Here is a 27,849-nt window from a genome sequence, read left to right as displayed (position 1 = left end):
AAAATATATATCCTACTATATGGGTGGGTTGGATTCAGGAAGTCTGAGAAAATGGACGGCACCTTAAGCCAGGGAAACCGCGTTTCTTCCTAGGGATAACTCACCAGTTATCCACATGTTTTGCGGGAGTGGAGCATAATATGAATCAACAGGTTTCAAACAGACCAGCAGTCATTGTGACCATGACACTACAGGATGCAGTATTCCACACACCTGCAACTCCTAACTGCATTGAGATACTTTAGCAGTGGCAGCTTCCAGATTAGTATGGCAGAATGCTTGAAGATTTCTGTGTCATCAGTTAGCAAGTTTGTCAGAAGCTATGCAATTATTTTGACCCTTATGGTAAAAGATTACATCCACTTTCTAGAATCAGGCAAAATACAAAACCTTGTAGATGAATTTCACACCATTGCAGGGATGTCTGGTGTATTTGGCTGCATTTATGGGTCTCGTATCCCTGTTAGAAGCCCTGGAGGGAACACAGCTGAACTACATCGATGTAGAAAGGGGTGTAATTGATACATGGTTTTGATTTGTATAATGTAGTTTGTTTGAAAGTAAAGCAAGTGTAAGGGCAAATGGAAGCATTATTGGTTTGGTAAAAAAATTTAGATAATAGATTTTATTATCAAAGTTATTTTCCAATAAATTTTTTGGCTTTAACTAACACATTTTATTTCCTCCAAACATTATCACATTACAACTTGAAACAATATTTCAATTCAAACATGACTATAGAAAAATATATCACAGTACAGATACTATACTGTACAGTACTAAAATAGTTTGCAAGAGTCAGAGAAATCCCTAAATAATTTTAGTTCCTCTAAATAAGAAAAAGCAGTAAAACCAAATTTATCACAGCACCTGTACAGTCCTGTATATAAAATAATAGTAATCATACTTAATTTGAAATTGCAAATACAGTTATAGCAATTATCATTCTTGAAAGATGTTAGAAGTATTGTACTGTACTGTATATGTATTGAAATTGTAATTAAAGTACAAAAGAAATGTGAAATAAAAGAATGATTAAAATTCCCAAATAAGTATGAGTATATAATACACAGTATATTGTATATGAAATTCTAGCAAAAAATATGTTGAACCTATTTTGGTTCACAAAAAGTAAAAGAACAAAAAATTATAACAAATGTTTGACAGTACAAAATATGATTTACATCTCCATTAAGTGCAAAAAAAATAAAACTGTAAACAGATTAAAAAAGACAATCAAATTTCTCCAATAAGTATGAGTGTACAATACACAGTACTGTTTATTGTATCTGACATTATATCACAAATTAAGTTGAAAGAATCTGCGTATTTGTTTTCACAAAAGAATAAAAAAGAACATAAATGTTGGAACATAAAAAATACTTCATATTCTCCATTAAGTGCCTAAGAAAAATAGTAAACAGAGAGATAGAAAAAATCACAGTTTATAAATAATCATTTATGACACTGATGGTAAAGTCTCCATAATTTAACTTGATTGCCCACAGCCAGAGGTGGAATTATGGCTGCACTCTTGACATGCCACTGGTCCACCACTCTAATGTTTGCTCTAAATATATAACACACAGATTGTGCTGATAATGCATTGTACATACTAATGAAGGCCTTTAAAACCTCCAATATAGCACCATTCAGTTCTTGTGTACTGTCCTTAATAATGGCAATGAAGCATTCATTCCTCTTGTTCACTTGCTTCATTCTCTTCCCCCTGTGACTGGATGTTGATGCTACTGTTGGTGGCACGGGTGATCCTGATGTTGGATCAGTTGATCTAAGTGTTCCTGCTGGTGCAGATGCTGGCATAATTGGTGGTGGTGTCTGCCTTCTCCTTTGAAGACGAACTTTTATCTCCACAACTCATGTTTCTGCTTCAATTTGGCGTGCAGATCAACCTGGTTTGTTTATATTTATCTTGAATAAGGCGTACCAACCCTCTTGAGTTGCGGCATTCGGGTTACTAAATAGTAACCCGATGTTTGGGATTGATATTCGAATTTGACGAATCCACTTGTCGGGTTACCAAACAGTAACCCGACATTCAGGACTGCTCTTCGGGTTTGCTGCCCCGAGTGTTTAAAAAAATGGCCGATAGTCATTTCCTCCCGTGATAGGCTTGTGGGGTTTCGAGATGTTGTCTCACACTCAGGATGGGTTGGAGAAAGGAAACTCACAATGCGTTCTCTGCACACATATTATATTGAATGTACAGTGCAGCTTGGTGCTAGGAAGCTGCTGCGTGGTTAGAAGCGTGGAGTAGAGAGAGCTCAGAGGTGGTGTTGAATGCTGCGTGACTGTAGGTAGAAGAGGGCAGGTCACGGCGAGGTGAGGTCCTATATAGCGGAGGTAGGCATGGCTTGATAGCTGACCTCCGCTTTGTCAGACGTCGCTAGTAGCTGACCTTAGACCACGAGGCATTAGCTGGGGAACCCGAAAAGGGATCGGCTAGTCAGCGACAAACGGTAGTTGTAGGTGAAATTTCCACTACAGGCTGTTCATCTCTTGGTCACTAGGTTCATAATTAGTCTGTATAGAAATTCTTTGACTGCACAAGTTTTCCAACTCATTCAAAAGCCAAGTTATTCCTGAGAATGTAACTTCACTATCTGACAGTGTCAAATGTTCACATCTTCTCCTGAAAAATAAAATATAAACATTTATTAGTATAGTTAGTACATGTATGAGAGGACTGTACTGGACTATTCCAGGGCCAGACCCAAACAGGGTAGTCTGGGGGTGTGGGGGCACAGTTGGACCATCAAGTGTACATATACCTGTAGTAAACATTAACTATTGACAGGATTGCCAAATGGCAACACAGTAGTTTTTCTTTTATTTACTGGTACAATATATATTATTTTATGTACAAAGAATAACTTCTTCCATACACAAACCATCCTCTGGACATGACATGCTCAACTGCTTAGCCTGGCAATCACCGGGGACAGGCAGAACCTCCTATGAATCCTGTGAGTCGCATGTGTTACACAATTCCAAGAGTGTATCATCAATGGGTGATGTTACATGTTCAACTGCTTAGCCTGGCAATCACCAGAGACAGGCAGAACCTCCCACGCGTCCCATGTGAGTCACATGTGTTACACCATTTCGAGAATGTGTCACCATATCTTGGAATATTGCGAGTGTATACAGTATACAGTATTGAACTTTGTAAAGCACTTTTTGTATATTTCACAATCATATATTGTATACAGTGTATAATATGGACACGAAGTAGTACCTTAAGCTGTGTATTCTTATACTACTCTATTAATTATGTATAGTAAAGTATTACAGAACATGGGTATGACGCTGTAGTTGTTGCTGAGCCTGTAGTTGTTGCTGAGCCTGTAGTTGTTGCTGACGCTGTAGTTGTTGCTGAAGCTGTAGTTGTTGCTGAAGCTGTAGTTGTTGCTGACGCTGTAGTTGTTATTGAAGCTGTAGTTGTTGCTGAAGCTGTAGTTGTTGCTGAAGCTGTAGTTGTTGCTGAACCTGTTGCTGAACCTGTTGTTGAAACTGTAGTTGTTGCTGAACCTGTAGTTGTTGCTGAAACTGTTGCTGAACTTGTAGTTTATGCTGAAACTATTGCTGCTGAATTTGATGGTGTAGCTGTAGCTGAACCTTGTACAACTGCTTTCTTTTTCTCATCATAAATCTGAATCTATAGGTAAAGGTCATATGCATTTTTCACGTCCCAGTTAATTTTAATGCTTCGTTCTATTAATGGATCCACTTCAGAAAATAAGTTCATTGCTTCTTACGGATATCTTTCACTGTTGATTCCACCATCCTCAGAGCGCACAAAATATCCACAGACCTCTCACTTTTTGTCATATAATTTTATCACGTCTATACCCTTTACACGCTAACCTGGCCCATGAGCCACGACCCTCGTCTATAGCTACAAATAACTGTTTGGTTCCCGAGTGCTTTACCTCCCCCGGAATGTGAGTATATAAGCGCGTATTTATATTGACCTTTTATGATAGATATTTACAATTTTCTAACATCCTCTCTGAAGGGCTAATGCCTTGAAATCATTTTTATTTTCATTGTATAGATATTTAACATTATTTTAGATAATAACAGGTCTGCTTACCAATTGTGAATGCATTTAGTTTGACTTTTCTATGAACCAATCAGCTATTAGTATAGAAGAGGGGTGTGGCATATGGGCCAGGTTAGTGTGTAAATACTATAGTTTCTTGGCTAAGCTTATACACTTTCATTTAGCTTTTGAACCAGCATTATCATCACTTGCTCTCTTGCTTGTGTTAAATATGGCCACAAAAATGCATGCAAGATACCTGAAGCTTTTCTCGTGTTCCTGTTCAGATACGTGGAAACAAAATGCTCGCTAAGGTGTAATGAGGGTAAATTAGGAGTTACAAGTAAAGTAAGAATTTATAGTTGTAGGATTGTAAAGTGTGGAAAGTTTGGTAGCGTGGCCGATTAGTTATTTTACCTGTTAATATATATTCTTAGGGGGAATTTTCTAAAAGCCAATTCCAAGTACAGTACAGCTATTTATTAGTTAACTCAATGGTACGGACACATTAATAGATCATTATATTTACGTTACTAGACAATGACTCTCGGATACAAACACGAAATGGACACACTTCCCACCGTAAGTAATTTGCCCCACGGATCGCTCTGACAATTACTCACGTGTGACCTGAAGGAGGCCCAACGGCTGGGGGATGTCTACAGGTGCTGCTGATGAGTGCTGGACTATATCTCCTGTGGGAGACTCTGCTAGCTGGGGGCTCGGTGTGGGGAGGGAAGTTTCCCTCCCGACCTCGACTAGTGATGAGCGGGACTTTGTCCTCCTCTGTGTTCTGTCTCTGCCTGTCTGTCTCTGGGAAGGATCTGTCGGCCCCTTCCCTGTTATAATAATAATGCCTCGTGGAAGTTGCTGCAGGCCCCTTATATTGGAGGTCACAAGCCGTCAGATGACTTCTCTTAATTAACACTAAACTGGGCAGGTCTGAACAGCTGTGTTTGCTCAGGTGTGTGTTGCAGGCTGGAGGGCAGTTTCTTGAGTTAAAATGGTCATGATCGCGTGGTGGTGAGAATTCTGGTTCCCTTTGGCTCAGGTCATAATCTCACTTTAATTACGAAGGGCGGGTCAACCTATGTGGGTGAACACTTGCTCCTCTACTAACTGTTATATGTGTTGTTCTTCTCTGGGCTGTAAGCTCTGGTCTGATATACAATCATTACAAAGGAGTGACTGTTTATGTTAGTGATGCGGCGCCATCACTCACCAGCCCGGCAGCATCCGTGTGCAAGGCGTGTTATTTTTTTATTATATTTATATAATAAATACCGGAAATTATTCATTATTTATATGAAATTTTAATTTATTTTTTATTTTTTATTCTATTTTCGTCATACATACAAATAAAATAACAGTAGAAAGTGAATCAGGCCCTAAATTAACAAAGGTTTTAAATATGAATCCTTGTTATTCAAGACTTTCCTGTACAAATTTCAGAAGTAAAAAAAAGTCAAATTTATTACCGGTAAGTTTCTTCCCATAAATTTGGATAAGAAAAGCAATACAGTATCTTAATAATCTTTATGTATTCTGGAAGCCAGATGACTAATGGGGCAGGGCCAAGTAAATAAAGTTGTCAACTTGAGTTTACACAGGACCCACATGATGCTACCTCTCCTATTCTCCTATGTACAGTCCCCTTCACTAGTGCATTTACAGAGGCTAGTCAGGTATTGTGCAGTGTGGCAGTGTTGTTTTTTGTTTACATTTGACAGAAGGAAACTTGCAATAGTAAACATAGTATGGAACCAAATATAAACAATATTAAAACATATATCTCAATGTAATGATTTGTGGAATGTTTATATGACGAGCCTCTGTAAACACACTAGTGAAGGGGACTGTACTTTGGTTAAGGGTTTTTGGGGGTCATTTTCTGTGGTTTGGCACTGGTCAGTTCTCAAGGGTGCTGGAATAGAGTTTCAACCTGTATCGGCTTATCATATACAGTGGTCCCTCGATTAACGAACACAGTTGGTTCCACAGAGTCGTTCGTTAACCGAAAATTTCGTTAACCGAATCTATTATTTCAATGGGATATTGGATAATTGGTTCCAGCTCACAGAAAAGTATACATACAAAGTACTGTATACCGGTAATAGAATTAACAAAACATTAAATATAAACTAAATACAGTACTGTACTGTACAGTATACCTTACAATAATAAATAAAACACAATAGAATACTGTATTTTAACTTACTTTGAGGTGTGTATGTCGTATTCCCGGCAGTTTTGTTTACTTATCAAACGCTGATTGTAGGGCAGTCGATGATGACAAGCCATATTCTTTACAGAGTGCATTGGTTTTATTGCCTTCTTCATGTTTCATAATAATTTCTGCACTGTATATTATCAATATGTTAACTAAATTTCAGAATGACCAATAATTTTAATGTAAAAATGCAAAAATATTCAAGAGCCCAAACTCGATGTTCACTCAACTGTAAACAAAGTTAAACTGAGAAGCGTTGGTGGGTGATTCAATCAGCTGATGGGTGCACAAAAACTGTTCCCTGTACTGTCTATATTATCAATATGTTAACTAAATTTTAAAATGACTAATAATTTTAATATAAAAAATGCAAAAATATTAAGGTGTACAACCTTCCTGATATTTACTCCACTGGAAACGAATGTAAACATACAACCGATTGCTGTATTGGCGGACTAGCCGATCAGCTGAAGTGCACAAAAAAACGTGTTTCTTGTAAGGCTTTCGTTAAACGAACTGAAAAACCTTATGGGAGCTAATTGGTTAACTGAAATTTTGTTAATCGAACCGTTCGTTAACCGAGGGACCACTGTACTATAAAATTTGCTGAAACCTCTCTATCTAGGAACATATCCTGAGCTTTCAAGGGGTACTATTGTACATGGTGGAATACATATAGTAGCCCTAATTTCATTAATTCTTAGGGGGAAAATTCCTCATTATAAAATATTTCACTGTAAGTTGTATAAAAAAGACCCTGTACAGTGTATATTGCACACTTGTCATTACAATATTGTACTGTACACCAAACCACAAAAGTCAACACAATAAGTCAAAGTACAGTAACTGAAACTTACAGGTCATCAGACCTGGTGAGAAACATTCTTACAGAATTACTTCAATTTCGCTATATTGTAAGAGAACTTTTGCCTGGCAAGAAAAAAGAGATGAGCCTTTAACACTTCACATTCAATATAATTTGTGATCAGAAACTAGATTCAACATTTCCAAACATAGACGTACTTCTATTTGAGTCTTGTGGTAACAAATTGCTCTGGAGAGAGAGAGGTCATTTTCCAAACTGAAATACAGGGACCACTGTATAAGGTTTCAATGCACCTAAGTTAGAATATTGTATACAGTTAATGTGATATCAAATAAAAAAAGTTTAATTCATGTACATTATGTTTGTCTTGCCTGCGGTGCCCATCGTTTCTCCGTGGATGTCGGTCACACGAGAATAACCCGTTATAGTACCTCCTTCTTTCCTCACACAGCCAAACTGTGGAATGCTCTGCCTTCTTCTGTGTTTCCATGCTCTTACAATCTGTCTCACTTTAAAAATCTGGTTTTCCGGCATCTTCGTGGTGTAGATTAATACAGTATAACCTTTTTTCTATACAGTCAACCCTCACTTTACGCGGTCCCACATTCCGCGTTTCCACGTTTACGCGGTGCCCTGCCAGAACCCAGGATGCTCACATTCCGCGGTGGGTGTACCCCTTTACACGGGTGAAGTATAATTTTTTTATTTAGCTCATAAAATTCATACAAATTATCCGGCCAGAATATAATTTACATTGCTGGAATTCTTACAATTTGATGATCATTTTGAATATAAACATCATAGATTTTGCATTAGACATACAAATTTTAGATATAATGTTTACTCTTGAGTAAATATGTTATCTTTTGTGCAAAATATATGATATTTATATTCAAAATATTCCTGGTCTTACAAGGAATCCAGCAATGTCAATTATATTATCCTAACTTTAGTCTGATTTATTATTTATTACTAAAAAGGTAAACAGTCTGGTATTCCCACACATTTATCTAGTAGGGACGTTGGTGGGGGGTGGGGGGGAGGGAGGGAGGGACCGGCGACCGACCATCTGTTACCGTGTGAAGAATATTTTTTTTTTATTAACTGAAGATTTTTATTTTAGCTCATAAAATTCATACAAATTACCCGGCCAGAATATAATTTACATTGCTGGAATTCTTACAATTTGATGATCATTTTGAATATAAACATCATATATTTTGCATTAGACATAAAATTTTTAGATATAATGTTCACTCTGAGTAAGTATGTTATCTTTTGTGCAAAATATATGACGTTTATATTCAAAATATTCCTGGTCTTACAAGGAATCCAGCAATGTCAATTATATTATCCTAACTTTAATCTGAGGTATTATTTAATACAAAATGTTAAAATTTATTTTTTTCACCCACTCTTTCTCTTGAAGGGAGGATTGGTGGGAGGTGGGGGGGAGGGTTGGGACTGACCGCACGGTTGGAAGAGGGGGGGAGGCAAGGTGGGGTACTTTGATTGACAGATAGTGTCGTGAAGAATATTTTTTTTTTTTATTAACTGAAGATATTTGTTTTAGCTCATAAAATTCATACAAATTACCCGGCCAGAATATAATTTACATTGCTGGAATTCTTACAATTTGATGATCATTTTGAACATAAACATCATAGATTTTGCATTAGACATACAAATTTTAGATGTAATGTTTAATCTGAGTAAATATGTTATCTTTTGTGAAAAATATATGACATTTATATTCAAAATATTCCTGGTCTTACAAGGAATCCAGCAATGTCAATTATATTATCCTAACTTTAGTTTGAGGTATTATTTATTACTATACCTGGTTTTCCCCCCAAAATTTCTCAGAGGGAAGAGCCAGCAGTGTAGTGTGAGAAGAGGGGGAGGGAGTCGTGTCCATTATTTGAATTGACATTAACTTGGCGACTGTATTTCTCTATTTCTCTTAAGTATTAATTGTGTGCATGTACCATCATAAAATTAAGATGTTATTTTTACTAGAACATAGGTATTGTGTTGGAAAAAGTGGAGTTTGGGGGTCAGCTGGTCTCTATTTCATTTAATCCCATATGTTATGTTATTCACTTTACGCGTTTCTCACTTTCCGCGGTACCCTGTGGGTTACATTAACCGCGTAAAGTGAGGGTTGACTGTATTTACAATTTCTTTCAGTTCTTTTTTTTTTTTATTATTGCCCCCCCCAGGCTCTGTTGTGGGTCATTTGACCTGTGCCCGGGTGGGCTAATTCCCGAAAAAAAAAAAAAAATGGATTAATACATATTAATAAAGTACACAATTTGTAATGATATATTTCAATTATTAACCTGCCACCACTAATACTGTATTTAGTCCGTAAAATTTGTTTTCATACATAAACACATACACTTGTACGTGTAGCTGGTAGGAAAAAGTAAAGATATTTTAATTTAATTTATATGAAAGGGCCTCCACAAGCATATTTGTCTCAGGGCCTCCACCTACCTTAATCCAGCATTGCCCTGAGTACAAGTATCTATAATGAGGCCTGTACGACCAGAGTGGGAAAAAAGAAAAGAAAGAGACCTCTGGTGTTTTCCTCTCTCTGATCTACCGCCCACCACCCTCACTGCCAGCCCCGCACGCAATGATGAGTGGGTAGTTTAACTTAATAGCAAAATCCCTATACTTTTGTGAATAAATCTTGATTTTGACCATAGTGGCATTTTGTCCACTCTGGTCATACGTGCCTCAAATACTTATCAGCATTAACACTTGACTCTGAGGTCAATTAAACTATGTGTGCAGTAAGGTCAATGAGCTACAGTACAGAGAATTATTGTTATACATACCAACCACACACTTGCTGGACAACTGCTGCTAACCACTCCTTGTCTTCATCCTTTAGGTTTGGCACAGTGATTTCCAAGTCACCACTAAATTTTAGTTTTGGCAGTGATTTAGGGTCACAATTTTGGGAGAAGGCGAGGATAATGTGAAGGCGCTTGAGAGATTTATATATGTTGGACAAGCTGTTACTTAGAGAGCTGAGGGCTCTGGGAGTTGTTATTCTGACACTGGCAGTTTTCAATTTGAAGCATTTACCGGTAACCAAGGTTTCCTTATTCTTCTCTTGCTCTCCGAGGCTGCCAGTAAAATGTGTGAGGCGACCCCATTTTAAAAGAGCGCCAATAAAGTCATCAGACAGTTTATCACAACTATATTCATTATGTCGCACAAGGTGTAATTCTACTTTTGTGGGATTCCGTTTCTTACGATAGCAACACATTTCTTGCATCGTAACAAGTAATTCTGGAATATCATAAGGCTCAACATCGCCGGGTATCTCAATCTTGAGACTCTCTAGTTCTACTGGAGTGTGGGCGAGAAGTTTGAGCCCTGACACAACTTGGTACTGATCTAGTTCCCAGTGATCTTGGCTTAACTTATCTTCAGAAATAATGCGTCGTAAACTTTTATTGTGGCATGATTCTAGAAGAATTCTCCACCAGAAGTTAAAATTTTTATCATCAACCTCTGCTTCATTTATTAAATCAAATATGATTGATATGTTATCATCCAATATCTTCTGTCTGGCCATATGACCAGTTAAAAAGAAGATGAGTTCATGATACTTCTGCCATTCACTAATCTTTCTCAAAATACTTCTCTTTTCTCTCACTTGATCCACCAAATATGCACCAGCAAGGAAGTCCATTTGAGTTTTGTTTAAGAAGGAATAACTATATTCATCAGGGCTGCTATCCTCATCAAATTCACTCAGAAGAAATGCAGACATAAATTGTTTTTTATCAATTTTTTGATTCTCACACATTTCTTCGATCTCCTTTATTTGATACCCCGATAGAAAACTACCATATGACTGTTGTGATTGTAGTGAGGACCAAGCTTGTTTACCCAGACACTTCATAAGATCCCAGACACAGTTGTTGTTTGTCTCGTGATTATGTAAACATGTTACCAATTTCTTCTGACAAAGTGAGAAGAGTTGAAAATATAAGCTTGTGGCACATTTAACTCTCTTTAGAATGTCACAATCGTATCGCCAGAGATAAATTACAAGTGCAAGTGTGAGAGGAAGTTTAAGGTATTCTTTCAGAATTGTACTGTTTTTTATGAGTGTCAAAAATTCCTCACTTTCATTTTTGTAGTCACTTTCATCAACCACAATTGATTTGGAAAAGTTTTCAGTAAATTCTTCTAGCCTGCAACCATCAATGCCATTAATCTCAACAGAGAGATATTCTACACTATAAGTTCTAGACAGAATAGCTGCAGTTTCACAAAATTCGGGGAGTGTTGTTAAAATTATACGCTGATCACCAAATTTTGCAAAGATCTCTTCCATTATGTACTTTGAATTTTCATTACCATCATGATAACCATCAATGATAAATAGTACATTCAAGCCCTGCAACACTGATATTATTTTATCCGAGTCAATTATATATTCAGGTTCAATTTCTTTGTCTCTCTTGTAAATACGTTGCTTTATAAGATATTCCTGTAGGTCCATCGATCTTACTCTGTGCATTTCTACAAGAATTACTAAATGAATGTTCTTTAACTCTGCAATTTTCTCTCCTTTTCCATACCAGTCATTCAAAATATAATGACATATAGAGGTCTTGCCACAGCCAGCTGGACCAAGGAGTAACAAAGCATTAGGAACTTTCAATTTACCATTTATCCTTTTCTTCACTGTCAGAAGCTCTTTCAGATCAATTTCTGTGTTTGAGTCTTTAATTGTAAGTGGTGTAAATATTCCACCAATATCACGCTTATAAACTGATGCATTAGGTTCGGTCAAGCAAGTCCATGGATTGAGTACTTTGCATTTACAGTACTGTTCCTTAAATTCTTTACAGCCAATGACAGTCAACTTATGTTCGTTGCTCTCTTTAAATTCTCGAATGTCTTCTTCGTAACTTATCATGTCATCTTGACGAAAGTGAGAATCACAGATATCATGAAGAAATCTTTCCATGCTTGCAATATTTTTTGTGAAGTCTACTTTCAAAACTTCACCAACACCTTCATAAATTTCCCTGAGGGATGTTTTGAGTTGGTCAATTTCAGTTTCGAAATTTAAATCAGGATCATTGTATTTATGGCTTACTTTATTCCTCAGAGTCTTCAGGTACTTGATTTGATCTTTACAATTACAACTCAATGGATAAACGTCAAAAAGTACCTCAGTGATCACTCTAAAGCCAAATGATATATCAAATTCTTGAGTCATTAAGTTTTCATCAAGAAATGGCTCATCCAATTTTGTAAATTTGGACTTTACCTTGCCTGAGCTCCAGCTCAAAACCGTCTTTAAATAAACTCGAAAATGCATCGTCCCTCTTTCAGATTTCACAGTTGGATGTGAATACATTGTACGCACAATATCAATCATAACATTTTGGCCTATTTTTGAGATACCCTTAAGAAGTTTACCAAACTCAAGGTCTTCCTGTGTGAAACCTCGGGGCATCCTGCTTGAGGGTAAATTGGTTGGCATCATCACTGTAAGGATGAAGGGGGCTAAGAGGGTCCCAATCTTCTTTGTAATCATGTTACAAGTGTCCATCCTGCACAGCTGCTCCTCGATAATCCTTGTACATTATTCTAATCCACTCACTGAAAAGGGTTAAAATAATCTTACTTAATTAACAATATCATTATGCAGGATGATCAATAATATATAACTAAAGTACTTAAGTAACCAATACAAACAATTATGAGACAGTTTTACTCATAAGTCAAAAAATGCAATACTGTACAGTAGGTATTAGAAAGAGAAAAGGGCAGTTTAAATTAGTTTATGATAAAAATTACTAGTTATCTACAGTAGACCCTTTCCATTCATGGATTTGCGATTCGCGATTTCGGCGATTCACGGTAAGCAGCTGGCAACTCGGGTAGCTAGCATGCGAGTCTTCTCCTGCAGTGCAACGAATCACCTCATGCACCCGCAGCGTCTCATCTCCCTCTGTTTGCCCTCACCCAGTACCTGTGACCAAGCATCCCGTGTCATACTCTCAAAACTTTTGTGTTTCTTCGTGAAAATGGCCCCTAAAAGACTGCCTAGTATCAGTGCTAGTGATGCTAGTGGAGTGAAGCATATACGGCAAAAGTCAGCGATGACCCTAGCAGAGAAAATTGAATCATTAGATAAGTTAAAGGAGGGGATGAGTGCTGCCGCAGTTGGTCGGTTGTTTCTTGTGAACGAATCCACAGTGCGGTATATCAAGAAAAATGAGCAAGTAATTTGTGATACTATTCAAGCAAGTGCTCCTGCAAGTGCTAAAGTGGTGCAGGTTGTTTGTGACAGGAACATAGTGAGAACTGAGAAAGCACTGAACATTTGGGTTGAGGACCAGCACCACAAAAATGTTACAATCAACAGCAATGTGATTTGTGAAAAGGCTAAGTCATTATGATCATTTTTACGAATCAACAGGTGGTGAAGGGGCTAGTGCAGTGACTGAACCAATTTTAGTGCCATTAATTTGAAGCTGACTGGGCAGGCTGCATCAGCTGACCACACAGCCGTAGGTGCATTTCCCACCTAGTTGAAGAAAATAATAGAAGAGAAAGGCTATAGACCAGAGTAAGTGTTTAATGCTGATGAATCTGATTTATATTTGAAGACAATGCCTGGTAGAACACACAGAAACAAGCAGGAAAGGCGTCCCTCTGGGTTCAAGGTAGCCAAGGGCAGAGTGACGCTCATTTTCTGTGCCAATGCGGCTGGCCACATGATCAAGCCTGGCTTACAGTACTTTACCGCTCAGCAAACCCAAGGGCCTCAGCAAACAGAAGGGTCTCAATAATCCAGACTCAAACATTCCAAAACTTCAATCATCCATTTTTTTAACTAGCCAGCCAGTGAGCCTACCAAAATCAGTCAGCATCCACCATTACTGTACTGTATAGTACAGTACAATACAGTACAGTACTTGGATCTAGTGCCTGAGCATTTACACTTTATTTATCTTCAACATTTTCACCCACCAACTATTCATGATGGCTAACAATACTGCACTCCTAAATCACCAGTAAATGGAAAATCCTCTAATAGGAAACATGTTTCCTCAACTGTGAGTGATAGTGTTGTGTTGCACAGTAAAGATATCCCTCGCTTTAAGAATGTACAAGAAACAAAAATTCGCCTGTACTAATTTCTTAATTTAACACTTCTTTCTTATTTAATGAATTTTGGTCCAAGCAAAAATTTATATTGTGTGCCCACCGGGAGTCAGCTGAGCAGCCATCTTGGAGAGATTCACAGAGATATATTCTACCTTACTGTGTGAGCTATGTTATGGTAATTTTTCAACTCATAATTTCTGGTAGATATTTACAACTTTCTTCACCTTTTTTTTTTAACTCACTTACATGCACACACAGTAACTACAGTGCTGGCATTGCCTTACCCAAACAAACATTCAATCTATCAACCTGCGACCACGTGCCCCCCCCCTCCCCACACGCGGCCTGCACAAACAAGATGCTCTGATTCTGCTGAGTGTATGGTTTAAAGGGTAGCGTGGCCACCTGGCCTCCATGATGCAGATCGCCTTCTTAAGTGATGCTGTGAGGACCATGCAACCACCAGCCCTCTGTGGTAAACATCAACTCCCAATTCTGGCCGAGTTTTTGTGCTGGAACAATTTACACAGTACTATTGTCCCTTGGAACACCATACTGGTTCGCATTGATCCGCACTTGTAAGTACAGCCAAAGTGATGACATACCCCTCAGTACTGAAATATTGTGGACTAATTATGCCTACTCGTTTCTGCCTTATCTGGAGAATTAAGACAATGCGAAATGAAGTGTAGCTAAGATTAATAGAGTTATGAACTTTGTATCACGTCACTATGCTTAATAATCAATTGTAATTAAGATGAAATCGTCTGAGACCAACTAATTATGTATCAGATAGATCACCATGTAATACTAATGAACGCCTTGTTGTCTCCAGGTTTTGACCACATCAATAAATATTTAATGCGTCAAAAGACGGGTTTCAATCATTCCCTTTGACTTGCCCGTCACCTGAACGTCCTTAACTAAGGCGTTTACAATAATAATAATAAATAATAATAAATATCATAAGGTCAAAAACATAAAGGGAATAAAATTTCTTTGTTTGCCAATGACAGTTAGCAGACTGAGCAGGAGAACTACATTATGGTTATTTTTCAACCCGTAATTTTGGGTAGATACTCTTATCTTTCTTATTTACTCATCTACATGCACACATAATGCTTCATACATATGTGAAAAATTAAATAAATTAATAAAAGAAAAACTTCATACATATAAAAAAAAAAAAAATTAATAAAATAAAACTATCATTAGGTCAAAAATATAAAGGGTATAAACATTTCTTTGTGTGCCAATGACAGCAGGATGGAGCCCCATTGTTAAGGGTCGGCAGAGGAAGCATCACAGCTGGACTGCATTGCTAGGGCAAGTGTTGCAGCCACACCGCCAGTATATTTTAATACTGTATAGATAGTATTTTATTAATGTTTTAAATGTCTTAGGTAGTAAATTACAATATTTGGGGGCTATTTTTCATTATTTAAGTACTGTAGGTTTTGTTGTTGTTTGTGAACCGATTTCATGTTTTCGGGGAATAATATTGGGTTTTCCTTGTCGTTGGGAACTGAAGCCTATTTTTACCATTTGTTCTGATATAGAGATATGAAAATATACCTCACACATGGTCTTCAAGGAGCCTACCCCATTCATTAAGCGAGAGATACTTGCTTTATGGTATATACAGTACAGTGTACTGTAGTATATATTATAAACCTGCATGACCGTGACCTACTGGATCTCAAGAAGAATGGACACTGAACACTAAGGCTTGTGTTATATCTATTTTGTGTATTTACGCAATTCTTTCTATTGTAATATGTATTAATTTATTTATACTGCATCATGTATATATATATATATATATATATATATATATATATATATATATATATATATATATATATATATATATATATATATATATATATATATATATATATATATATATATATATATATATATATATATATATATATATATCAGATCCCTCGGTTAACTCAGTTAACGATTTACCTTCCATAAGATTCTTAACTTCGGTTAACGAGCAATCCCTCGATTAACGAGTTTTTTACGAGCCGACTTCAACATGTTTTCGCTTGCATTTGGCGGTCCACCAGCTGTAGTATTAGTCTGCCAATACAGTAATCGGTTTTAGGGCTTAAATTCCTTACTATTTTAGTAAATATCAAGAAGTTTATACTATTCAATAATTTTAAAAGTTTAATATTAACTTTTTTAGTCATTTTAACAATTATTGAACATAATTGAAGGTAAAGAAACTAGTTTCTGGCGTGCCATCCAGCCTGTTAACACACCAGACAGGCATTAGTCTCTCTCTGTTTTCAGTGGAGGTAAAACCTTGCTTGAGACTCTCTTCAACTAAATGCTTTTTTTCTGTGTTTCCAGCAAATTATTGGTCATTTTGAAATTTGTTTTACATATTGACAATATATAATGCAGTGCAGTGTTGATTTAAATAAAATAATCTTGAATTAAACCAAGAGAACTAAAATTTTATGGGTGAAATGGTGCCATGGGGTGACATCTCTTCCACCCCAATGCCTTCTCTTCTCCCTTCTCCTCCACCCCCATTCTAATTCCCATCATCATCATCAACATCCAGGAGCCTTCTACATACACACCTCAAAGTAAGTGTACTTTTCTACATTTTTTGTTGAATTTAGGCAATTTTCGGTGAGCTGGAACCAATTACCCAAAAACCCATTGAAACAATGGTTTCGGTTAACAGAGTTTTTTGGTTAACGAGCAACCTGCTGGAACGGATTGTGCTCGTTAACCGAGGGACCACTGTATGTATATGTATATGTATATATATATATATATACATATACATACAGTGGGGTATGCTATAACGAACGGATCCTACTACGAATATTCCTATAACGAACGGTTTTACCTATAAAATTGAGAATGCTATAACGAAAGCAACTCCTACAACGAACGTGGCTGAATACAGGACTATTTCGTCTGGCGCATGAATATTGTTGTACTGCGACCCACAACAAGAGCGTCAGGTGCCATCTTTGTCTCATTGTGTAGCCAGTGCACCACTGTTATTGTTGAAATTTCGTCTTTTGATGTGGAAATACGAGTTATTTGTATAAATATTTTGTTATACAAGTGTACAATTGTAACAATGAATCGTCCAAAGCGAGTGAGAAAGCTCATAACTCTTGAAACTAAGAAAGAAATCATAAAGAAACATGAGAATGGAACATCCAGGGTGTCATCCGCGAATAATAGAGGACCGTGAAATAAAAATCCGCAAACTTGGGGGTCCCTGTATTAACATGGCTGAGTCAGTTGAGAGCCTGAGCTCTCTTGTAGTCCATCAAGGTTCATATTCATGGCAAAATTCAGAAAACAAAAGTAGTAAAGTTACAATTCCTCCAAACTTTTAATCACATTTGAAAGGTAAGAAACAAGTTCTGAAGAGCTTACATAACCGGGTACCCACTTTCACAACATTTATGTTATGTTAGTAATCCTTTGTTTTAACCCAACAATATCATCACATAAAATAACAATGCAAGTACAGTATAGTATCTGAGGTCTCCAGTAATCTTTATTGAAATATAATTTTAAAAGGAAACTAAACCTAACCTAACCCTCACTTCTAATTGTTTTAAAACAAAAATAAAAACAAATGTAGCAGATTCAGACACGGAACCAGGAACCCAATTGGTAAAATCATACCCTGGTAATACCTGTAGTAGAGATAGCTAACACCAGATGTTGTTCCATTTGGTTAATTTTTTCCACAGATGTTATCATTATACTACATAGTAAGTATTAAAAAAAAGCGACAACTTTTTATTTTAATTATAAGTATTTATTTATATTTTACCTTTTTCTATCGATGTTCATAAATCACCTGTGGTGGGCAGGACATGAATGACGAGGGAAATTGCGTGGGTAAAACACGGTGAAAACTGATCATATGACACTAAAATGACGTCTCTACGTGCTTTATACGCGAAGAAAATTATTATTTACCGTAGATACGCCTCCAAAAATTCTGCCGAGTCAGTGCATGTTATTGCCTGCGCAGTTTGTTTACAACCGACCCGTTCAGTCCAAGCGTACTCTCACATCCACAAAAAAGTAAAATTACACCAAGACGCTTCAACAAAGTTATTTTCATGGATACCAGATATAAAAAAAAAAGTAAATCCTCGAAAACTCGGCATTTGGTAACTCGGAATTTCATATAACTCGGCAAGGATATGGTCTCGGAATGTTTTAGTATAACTCGGGATATGCCGAGATATGTACAATTATCTGGGAAAATCTCAGTATATCTGGCCACCTGCATCACCTACCATGCCTGTGTCACCTACCATGCCTCTGTGTCATCTACCATGCCTCTGTCACCTACCATGCCTGTGTCATCTCCCATGCCTCTGTGTCACCTACCATGCCTCTGTGTCACCTACCATGCCTGTGTCACCTACCATGCCTCTGTCACCTACCATGCATCTGTGTCACCTACTATGATGCTTCATTCTTCGCCTGCAGTGCTGGTAAGTGCTTTTTTACATTTAGTAATTACATGTAGATATATATGGGTTGATAATTTTTTACTGTTGTATTTTTGTAGGAGGGGGAGTGCCTCGATAAGTCAGACTTTGGGATGACTCGGCAAAGTCAGAGCCCCATATGTGCAGAGTTATTGAAGGTTTCATACAAGTATTTTATGCTTAATATAGTGGGGGGTCAGGTGACAGAGCCCCCAAGCTATGAAGTTCGTTAGGTTGTTTGGTTAGGTCAGGTTCTATTAGGTTCTAGTAAATGTCGCCTCTTTTAAAATACTTACGATAATGATATGAACATCTGTGAAAAAATGAACAACGCCTTCTGGTGTTAGCCAACTCCTCCAGGATTACCTACACCATAAACATAAAAGACATATCAATGAGGTTTAGTATCAGTTGTGGACATCAGCTGTGCATTATACTGTACACTTACGTCAGGGCACCGAGCTAAGCAAGTTATTTCGTTAAATATACCCGGCTACGTAGGTACTCCAAACAAGTTTACTTCTATAAAATTTTTCCTTAAGTGGCTCATAATGACATGCACTCTAGTAAACTAATACCAAGTAAAATATAAGAGACTGTTCCTAATCTTCATGAGATCTGAAGTATTTTACCTGATGAAGCTGGTGGTTCAGCAGGAAAGAGATGTGATTTCTAATTTCAGATAATCTAATTTACAGTACAAATAATACTGTACTTCCATCCATTACTGTGAGCCATATGCTTATAGCTTCTTGGGTAATTATTTGGATTGCGACCGTTTGCTATTTTTCATTGAAAATGGGTTTAGAAATACAGGGCCCAGTTTCCACTGATTTTATAAGGGGATACTGTATTATGTTGTGGAAAAATATAAAAATGGCTGAAATCATGTGCTAATCTAACCTAACCAAACCTCTATCTTAACTTGCCTATGTCTAGAAAACTAAGCATTTACAAAAGAAAATGAACAGAACTGAAAGTAATCAGCATTCAAAACTGCATCTAAAAACACCCACCATAATTATTGAAACGCTGACAGTCAAAAGTTGTATATTTGTCGCCTCTTGTAGCTCTATCATATCATCACATGGTGGGGTAACTTCTTGTCCACCAGGATAATGTCCCTCACACACACACACCTGTCCATGAAAATGATAAAACAGCTGTGGTAAGTGAACATTCCCTGGTTTGATTTGATAGGATCATAGTACAGTAGTAAGTCTTATATGCTTGTAGTATATAAATAAACTTACTGTCAGGATATATTCAGGAGCCAGTACATGCCCAGCACTTGCCAACAGTGCATAAAAGAGATGTGACCAACCACCCAAGCTGCTAACGAGCCGATCAGTGGCAAAGATGATAAAAGTACCGTAAATAAAAATTCTCTGCTTTGAACTGCACTCTTCTCCCTCCCTTCACCCTTAGCCCTGAATGTCTGCAGGATTTTTCACCGGGACAAAGTTGACATAATGGCAAATATTTAAGTATTTTCTGCAAAATCTAGTGACAAATTTGACAGTAATTAATAACATGCACCCCCACCTTATTGTACCACCCTACCACTGCTTGAAAGGATTAGTTTAGATTACCATTAGGGTAGTTAATCCTCAGATGAAATAAACTGGGTGCAAATCTTCAGGTATTCTGTTTTTCTTTCATCAAATTATAAATGTTTTCTAATTTTTTGTCGGACAACCCACCCCTGCTGACTCCTATGGGTGTCTTGAAATACAGTAGCGTTTGTATATGAACTTCTCATAGTCTTAGTAGTGGTTGGTACTGGTCGTACAGTGGTAATGAGCATCACTCTCACCAATATGTCAAGGGTTCGAGCCTCGGCCTGGATACACGTGAGAAGGGTGTTAGGTTAATATTTAGAAGTTTCCAACACCTACATATATATTGAGTCTCATAAAGAGGAAGTGAAAAAAAATAATTTATTCTGTAGTGTTTCCATCACAAACATATATTTTTAGAGTATTCTACCTGATAAAATTACCCTCAATAATAGTTGTTCAAAGAGGGTTGTTCTTTGAAGAAGAAGGAAATATGTGGGCTAAAATACTAAAAATAACACCAAAAAAACCTTTGAAAACTTAATTAACCGTCTCAGCCTCGCAGCCTGAGACACATACGTGCATGAAAACTTACACTCAGCCTCGGAGGTTTTAGCCAAAAAATCGCTGAAAAAATATATATATTTTTTTAGGGCTCATTTCACTGCCATGGAATTGTTTTATTAATTATAATGGGGTCTCTTCTAGCATAAAATTCTAGGAAAATTTGTATGAAACCATAAAAAAAATGAAAATTCTTGAAATTTAAGCCACTTTTTTCGAGTATAAGTTGAAAAAGTAGGAAATTGTTTAGTAACATCTCGATTTCCATTCACATTTTCCTTGTATAATGGTGTTCATTGATATGTACTATATACCAAAATAAAGAACAAGGCATTTAGAATATCATGGTATAAGGAAAAATAATATAACACAAAAACTCATGGAATAATTAAAGGGCCAAGCAGCACACCCTAATGGCCATAGTGACACTGGCTTCATGCTGCACTGCCACTCACACGATGACCAAGACCATCTCAGGGAAGGTGATAAGACCCACACAAAGAAAACGTCTGTCAAATGGCGTCCAAAGTTCAGTCAGGTTCACTGAATAGTTTTGAGTTATTTGAAAACATAGCACATTGAACACCACATTGGCGTCATGAGGCTGAGTGTAAGTTTTTTCGTCTTTAATGTTCGACACCACAATGGCGTCGTGCGAGGCCAAGAGGGTTAACCTTTCTTAACTTGTATAAATGTTAAGAATTGATAAACAGTGCAAGACCAGTAGTACTGTACTTGCCAACAGTGCGTAATACAGACGTGACTGACCTGCCAAGCGGTTAACGAGCTGATCAGTGGCGAAGAGGATAAAAGTAAACGTTTGAGTTTATGGACTGCTCCTCATCTGAGCACCTAAAACATCACCATCATCTACTAAACACCAAAAACATGCGTAAGGTAAGGTTTTTATAGTCTTAGGATTTTTAAAGGTTAAGTAAGGTTTTCAAAAGTTTGTTTAGTGTTTTTTTTTCAGTATTTTACCCCACATTTTCCCTCTACTTCTAAGCCCTGCCCACTTTGAACAAGTAATATGGTATTATTGCTTTTAATTGCCCCAAAACTTTTGGCAAATTTTTTTTTATATACCTATCATGTAGTTTACACAGTTTTAAAACACTTTTTTCTATGAAATTTTCACCAGAAACAAAGGAATACTGAGAAACAGCTCAATTATTATTAAAAAATCGTCTGAAAAAAACTAAGTTAGGTTAGGTGGTATTATTTCACTTGTTGCCATTAAATGAATCTCTGGAACTTTATAGTTGCATTCAGTCTCAGAATCTATTGATTAGTACCAGAAATGAAGGTAAAATTAGTTCATAACACATCAAAAACCATTGGAAAAAGTTTCAACTTCAATTTTGTATAGTGGCAACAAGTGAAAATTTACCGGTTAGGTTAGTTTTTCACAACAAATTCTGCTTACCCCCTCTCCCCACCCAAAAAAAACAAAACCTTGCTTCCCCATGAGTCCCCCCCCCCAAGTTTGTAAGATAGCTATGATAGGCATCTTTGTGGTATAGATTAACACAATATAACCTTTTGTTCTCTATTTTTAATTTCTTTGTTCTTTTTTTTTCGCCCCCCAGGCCCTGTTGTGGGTCGTTTGGCCTGTGCCCGGGTGGGCTAATTCCCGTAAAAAAAAAAAACCGCTTCGTCACCACTATTTTAACTCGTTTCGTAACCACTGCTTTACCCCTTTCGTCACCCCGTTCATTCCCATCATTATATACACGAAAGTAACTGTTACTTGTGATAGAAAATAATAAAAAACACTCAGACAATTTATTAATGACGAAAAAATAAAATAAAAACATTGTTAATATGTCTGCAATCATCTCCCTGCTCAGTGGTTCATGTGGTCGTGCCAAATCACCTTCATTTGTTCTGTATTTTGTTTATTTACCAATCTTGAATCGTTTTCTTTATTAAACAACTAATATTCATGTATAATAATAACACAATACTTCTCGAGTCGTCTGTATGGATATGTAGTTTCTGTTCGTGTAAAATAATAACTTACACTTTGTCACCAATACCAGCGACCGTTAGTGATGACGAAACGGAATTGATATTGGTGACGAGTTGGGTCGGTGACGATGTGGATTGACGACAAAATGGGGTGTATCCCTCTGAAACGAGTGATTTCCAGTGGATATGGAGGTCATAATCGTCCAAAACTCATCAAAAACCATCGGAAAAACATAATTTTGTTGTCTTTGTGGAGTTGGGCAATTAAAAGCAAATTTTACAGAAACATTGTTTGTAATTTTATCAGTTAGATTAGGTAGGCTTGGATATCTTAATACAGGGATGACCAAAACTATAATTTTTACCTTTTGGGGGATCAATTTAGGATAGCAGCCAGGTTTTGGTTAGGTTAGCACCAGAAACGAAGGTCAGATTTGTTTGAATCACAAAAAGAACCATAGGAAAAAGGTATTTTTTATGGAAAAATCGAAACATGGGTACTATCATGAATTGACCCCTTTTTGTTTTTGTCCTAGGGGGCTTTTGTCCGGATCCTGGTTGGTCCTGATAACGTCTTGTACAGAAAACAAATTCATCATTAGTAAAGATCCTACAGGAAATATATTTTTTAACACCCTTTGTTACACTATTCTCTGTTGGGTCGACTTTCTGTCTACCTTCTTTGCATACCTGAACTCTATATGTAATTCCTGAACCACTGTGATCTATTTTACAGTTTACTGAAAACATATCTGTGTTGGGGCTATCAGCAACAGCCTTTCTACCAAGGAACAGCCAAAACACACAGAAAGAAACACCTTCCCATTCCCACTACGCAATTCAACCTCTATAGCCTGACACACACAATTATCACATGAGAAATAAACCGCTGATGATGAAATTTATGAAATATATATTTATGAACAACGCAATACATTCTTTTTGTGTATTTTGTATCGTGTTTCATAATTATTCTGTATAAGAAAATACTGTACAAGAATTTACCTGGACAATGCTTATGGAAGCCAAGTCTTGGCTCTTTGCGCCGCATCTGCTATATATGGATTAGTAAACAACAACAACTACTACTACTACTACTACTACTACTAATAATAATAATAATAATAATAATAATAATAATAATAATAATACTAATAATAATACTAATAATAATAATAATAATAATACTAATACTAATACTAATACTAATACTTATAATAATAATACTAATAATAATAATAATAATAATAATAATAATAATAATAATAATAACCTTGTAAAGATGGCAATATCAACAATACTGTATATACCTACATTTTTGCCAAGGGTTTCGACAGCGTACCCTCATGATGTGTTGTTGAGACCGTAGTCCATCACGGGCCTTTGCCTATAGGCGGCGGCCGTTTAACCTCATGAAATTCTAAAAATTAAACTGGAAGGGTACGGGATCGGGATTCGGTGAAGGGTCCAATCGTGGACTTGGCCTGTCCAATGCTGTTCTTAAAAACATTCAAGTCAGAATTATTGTACTGCGCACATCATAGTCATTCCTAAAAAAAAAAAACTTTAATTCTTATTACGCTATATAACATTCAAATCCACCGTGCTTGTAGAATATCAGAAAACGGGAAACATTGATAAGGGATAACTCACCTACTCAATGTTACTGAATCATTTGTTGAATTGTACCCAGGTACGGCTATATAATAGTAATTGTATATACTCATAGCATTAAGGACAACTCAAGGTATATATAGGATGGTTGGGAAAGTCCAGTTGAGTCGGACTAGTGTACTGTAGGACTAAGTGTAGATCGTGGTTTGAAGGTCATACTATTTACGTCTGTGAACGTTTAGCGATCATAACTTCAGCAGATAACATATGAAAATACACGAGAACAATGATCTGGAAAAAGGATAAATGTATCAGAACTTTGTGAGGTGTTGGCAGTGACCCAGAAACTATACTTGAAAGGAAATATCTTGTATGCATCGGTGGGAACTTGATACCCACGACATGTACAGTGATCAGAGAATCTTATGTCTGTGTTCAAGTAGTGCAAGGTGTGAGAGGAGGATCCCTAATTACAGTTTTAAATGAAGTGGATATACCCACGCTATGAACATTCGGCTTTTGTTTCAGGGTAGCGTCCTTTGTGCCCGGCCTACAGGTGTGAGTTGTTGATATAGCCCAATTAATTTCCCAGGAACTGTCAAACCCGAACCGTATTCTAGTACAGTATGTATGTTAGGATTAAGATATGTATTTATAAGACACCAGGTCACAATAAACGGGAAAGTGTTCATGTGAGAACCATAAGAAATCAAAGTAAAAATTAAAGATTGGAAACTGTAGGCCTACGTCCGTGAGAGGCGCAGGACCTCCAGCCTCAGTGGCACCTACTCTCTCATCAACACAGGTCAGTTAACTTCATTTGGCTGTATTCAGCCCTAAAAAAGAGACTTATATAGCAGTTATTACAGTTTAAAACTTTGCCTGATGTATAAAGTGAAATAGTAATGTGTTGGGGTGGGTGATAACGGCCCATCAGGCATTATTTCTCAGTGGCGGCTTGTGAAAAATAAAATGGAGGGACTGCAAGCCTCACACAACAGTAGGATACACAAATTTGACCTACCTCAGGTATGAGTTGTAGTTGATGTCCACGAATTCCCAGGGCATGGTAGTAGTGTTGGTGGTAGAAGGGATGGCAAATTTCCAACATAGATTCTAAAAGTTCATTCTGTATTGATTTAGATGTTCCTTTAAAAACTGTAGCGGTCTTTAAATGAGCAGCTAAGCTAGAATCCAGTTCACAAGCAAAATCAACTAATCCACGAAATACTCCCGGATTCTTAGAGCTCATTGTTTCATCATGTCCTCTAAGAGGGAGTTCAAATTTTCCAAAAATTTTACACAGTTTATGATTTTGGATAACACATCTGTTTTTTTTTCACCTGTTCATTGTGTTTTGCAACTGAGAGCTTGTATGCTGTGTCAATCTGAGCTGCAATGTTCACTTTACCCAGCAACGATAAATTAATCATGTTATTCATGTTTGGCTGACTGCTCATGTTTCACTATTTTCTGTGGCAAATGCCTCAAGTCAGTCACACCACTTTTCGTCCATGCCGAGTCCCCACCAAACAATAAGCAGAATAAAGTATTTGCCTCGTCACAACCACAGAGCCATAAACACTCATGTTAAACTGGCGTGTATATTCTTTGTTCCTGCTTGTACTGTTCTGTTCAATGGATAAAACTGGTGTAGGTCTTCCTCTTGCTTTGATTTCAGTCTTTTCATTTAATGTCAGCTGGGAAAAGTTGATGTTTTGCAAATACTTCACTCGATTTGCCATGGTCAAAGGGTAATTAAAGAAAGCACGATTTAACCACACCGTCCACACGTTGTATGAGACTGAGCTGCTTCAAGTGCAGCGGCGGCGCCAATTAATAACAGACATGAATCGTACAGCATTGACAGCAACTATGAAAGTAACTTAAATTTTGGTCTGATTTTAATGAAAATTCACTTAGCAACCTTATTGAAAATAATTAAATAACATATAAAATGATATATTTGTTGGTAGTGTATTATTCAGCTGTCTCTCTAAAGGAATCATACGCCTGGCAGTGAGTGTCTGGGGGGACTGCAGCTCTGCAGCCCTATGCACGAGCCGCCACTGGTGGCACCTATTCTCTCATCAACACAGGTTCCCGGGTTTTTTAACTCACCAGAACGGCGGCCATTACCTCGTGTTGGCCCCACCATGTGAGATTGTGGGGTTATGAGATATTGGTTCACACTCAGGATGGGATGGAGAAAGGAAACTCACAATGTGCTCACTGTATACATATTGTATTGGATGTACAATGCAGCTTGTTGCTGGGTAGGCAGCATGATAACATGCGTTGAGTAGAGAGAGCTGGTTGGTGAGGGTGCCCAGAGTGAGGACACGCAGCTTGAGGGACGTCAAGGTCGCCGGCCGGAGCAGGAGCCGCCAGGCTGGCGCGGAGGAGGAGGTGTTGCTTGCTGGTGGCCGTGGGTAGAAAGAGGCTGGTCACAGCGGTGTCAGGTCTTATAAGGCGGGGGTAGGCGTGGATTGATAGTTGACCCCCGCTCCGTCAGGCAGCGCTGGAGGCGTAGGCTGGGGAATTCGAAAAGGTTCGGCTACTCAGCGACAAACGGCGCTTGTAGGGGAGGAATCCACTACAAGATGACTACTCACAGCTATACTACTCCACTGTGAACCTGTGGATTCCCGGCATACCACCACAAATGAGTAGGAATACATAATGGAAGGCTTGAGAAACTCCGCGGTCGTCACCTGGAGCGACCTAAAATACCAGGCGCAGAAACAGTACTGGCATGTCTCTTGGTTAAGCTCTCGTCTCTACCCACCGAGGGCGGTGTGCAAACGAGGTGCCTGATATGTGTACCTAGAAATTACAAGGAGTCCCATACCTGCAGGTGTGGAGTGTAACAGGTGTGTTGAGATGGTGCTACAGGGAGGTGAGGTGGTGCTACTATGTATGATAACCTAAGGTGCTATATTCCATACAGGTGGAGCAGTCTGATGTGTTGAGTGTTATTGTAAGACGGGATGACCGAGGTAAGGAGGTCAATGATCGTTATGAGGAATGAGTATGTTAATGACATGCAATTAATGTAAGACGTCTGTAAGACAGTGTAACAAAATCATAGTTGTTCTTCTGAGGATGGCCAACTCTTCTGGTATTTTGACGGAATGCAATATGTTTTAAAAGGAATAAATTAGTTAAGGCATGTTATTGTTTCACCCTTCTTCCCCTTGCCGATTTGGTCAATGAAAAACCCAACCCAATGCCTAGTTCACTCTGCCCGCTGCCTAACGAGCTACATACTGCCCAGAGAGGGTCTGGTGGCAGCAACCTATAAAATTAAGAATATAGTGAAGTTATTCCCCTTAGAATTAGTGACCCCAGAATCTGGA

General features: G+C 37.6%; 1 protein-coding gene across 7 annotated transcripts; it reads right to left on the bottom strand.

Moving 5' to 3' along the window:
• Nucleotides 1-597: 597 nt before the first annotated feature.
• Nucleotides 598-23,953, bottom strand: LOC121867540. 7 transcript variants are annotated; one of them, XM_042367543.1, is made up of 5 exons: nucleotides 23,882-23,953; nucleotides 19,799-19,921; nucleotides 19,079-19,148; nucleotides 9,969-12,765; nucleotides 598-2,653 (listed from the first exon to the last, which is right to left on the bottom strand). In XM_042367543.1, the coding sequence occupies exons 4-5, from the start codon at nucleotides 12,713-12,715 to the stop codon at nucleotides 2,503-2,505; spliced, it is 2,898 nt and encodes a 965-aa protein (XP_042223477.1). In that variant the 5' UTR covers nucleotides 12,716-12,765; nucleotides 19,079-19,148; nucleotides 19,799-19,921; nucleotides 23,882-23,953; the 3' UTR covers nucleotides 598-2,502. The 7 variants fall into 7 exon arrangements, with proteins under 7 accessions (XP_042223477.1, XP_042223476.1, XP_042223474.1 ...); XM_042367542.1 differs by lacking the exon at nucleotides 23,882-23,953 and adding an exon at nucleotides 23,567-23,729; XM_042367540.1 differs by lacking the exon at nucleotides 19,079-19,148.
• Nucleotides 23,954-27,849: the final 3,896 nt, after the last annotated feature.

Source organism: Homarus americanus, unplaced genomic scaffold (assembly GCF_018991925.1).
Source record: "Homarus americanus isolate GMGI-L3 unplaced genomic scaffold, GMGI_Hamer_2.0 scaffold23598, whole genome shotgun sequence".
Taxonomy (NCBI): Eukaryota; Metazoa; Arthropoda; class Malacostraca; order Decapoda; family Nephropidae; genus Homarus; species Homarus americanus.
Note: the sequence above shows the minus strand (reverse complement) of the source record. Positions and strands in the feature narration are given on the sequence as shown.

What these genes read in the sequence shown, in the direction of transcription:
- LOC121867540 (XM_042367543.1), bottom strand. Translation starts at nt 12,715, where the DNA reads ATGGACACTTGTAACATGATTACAAAGAAGATTGGGACCCTCTTAGCC. An exon ending in GTCCAGCAAGTGTGTGGTTG is followed by an intron (nt 2,654 to 9,968) that starts GTATGTATAACA and finishes TTTATTTTTCAG; the next exon opens with GAGAAGATGTGAACATTTGA.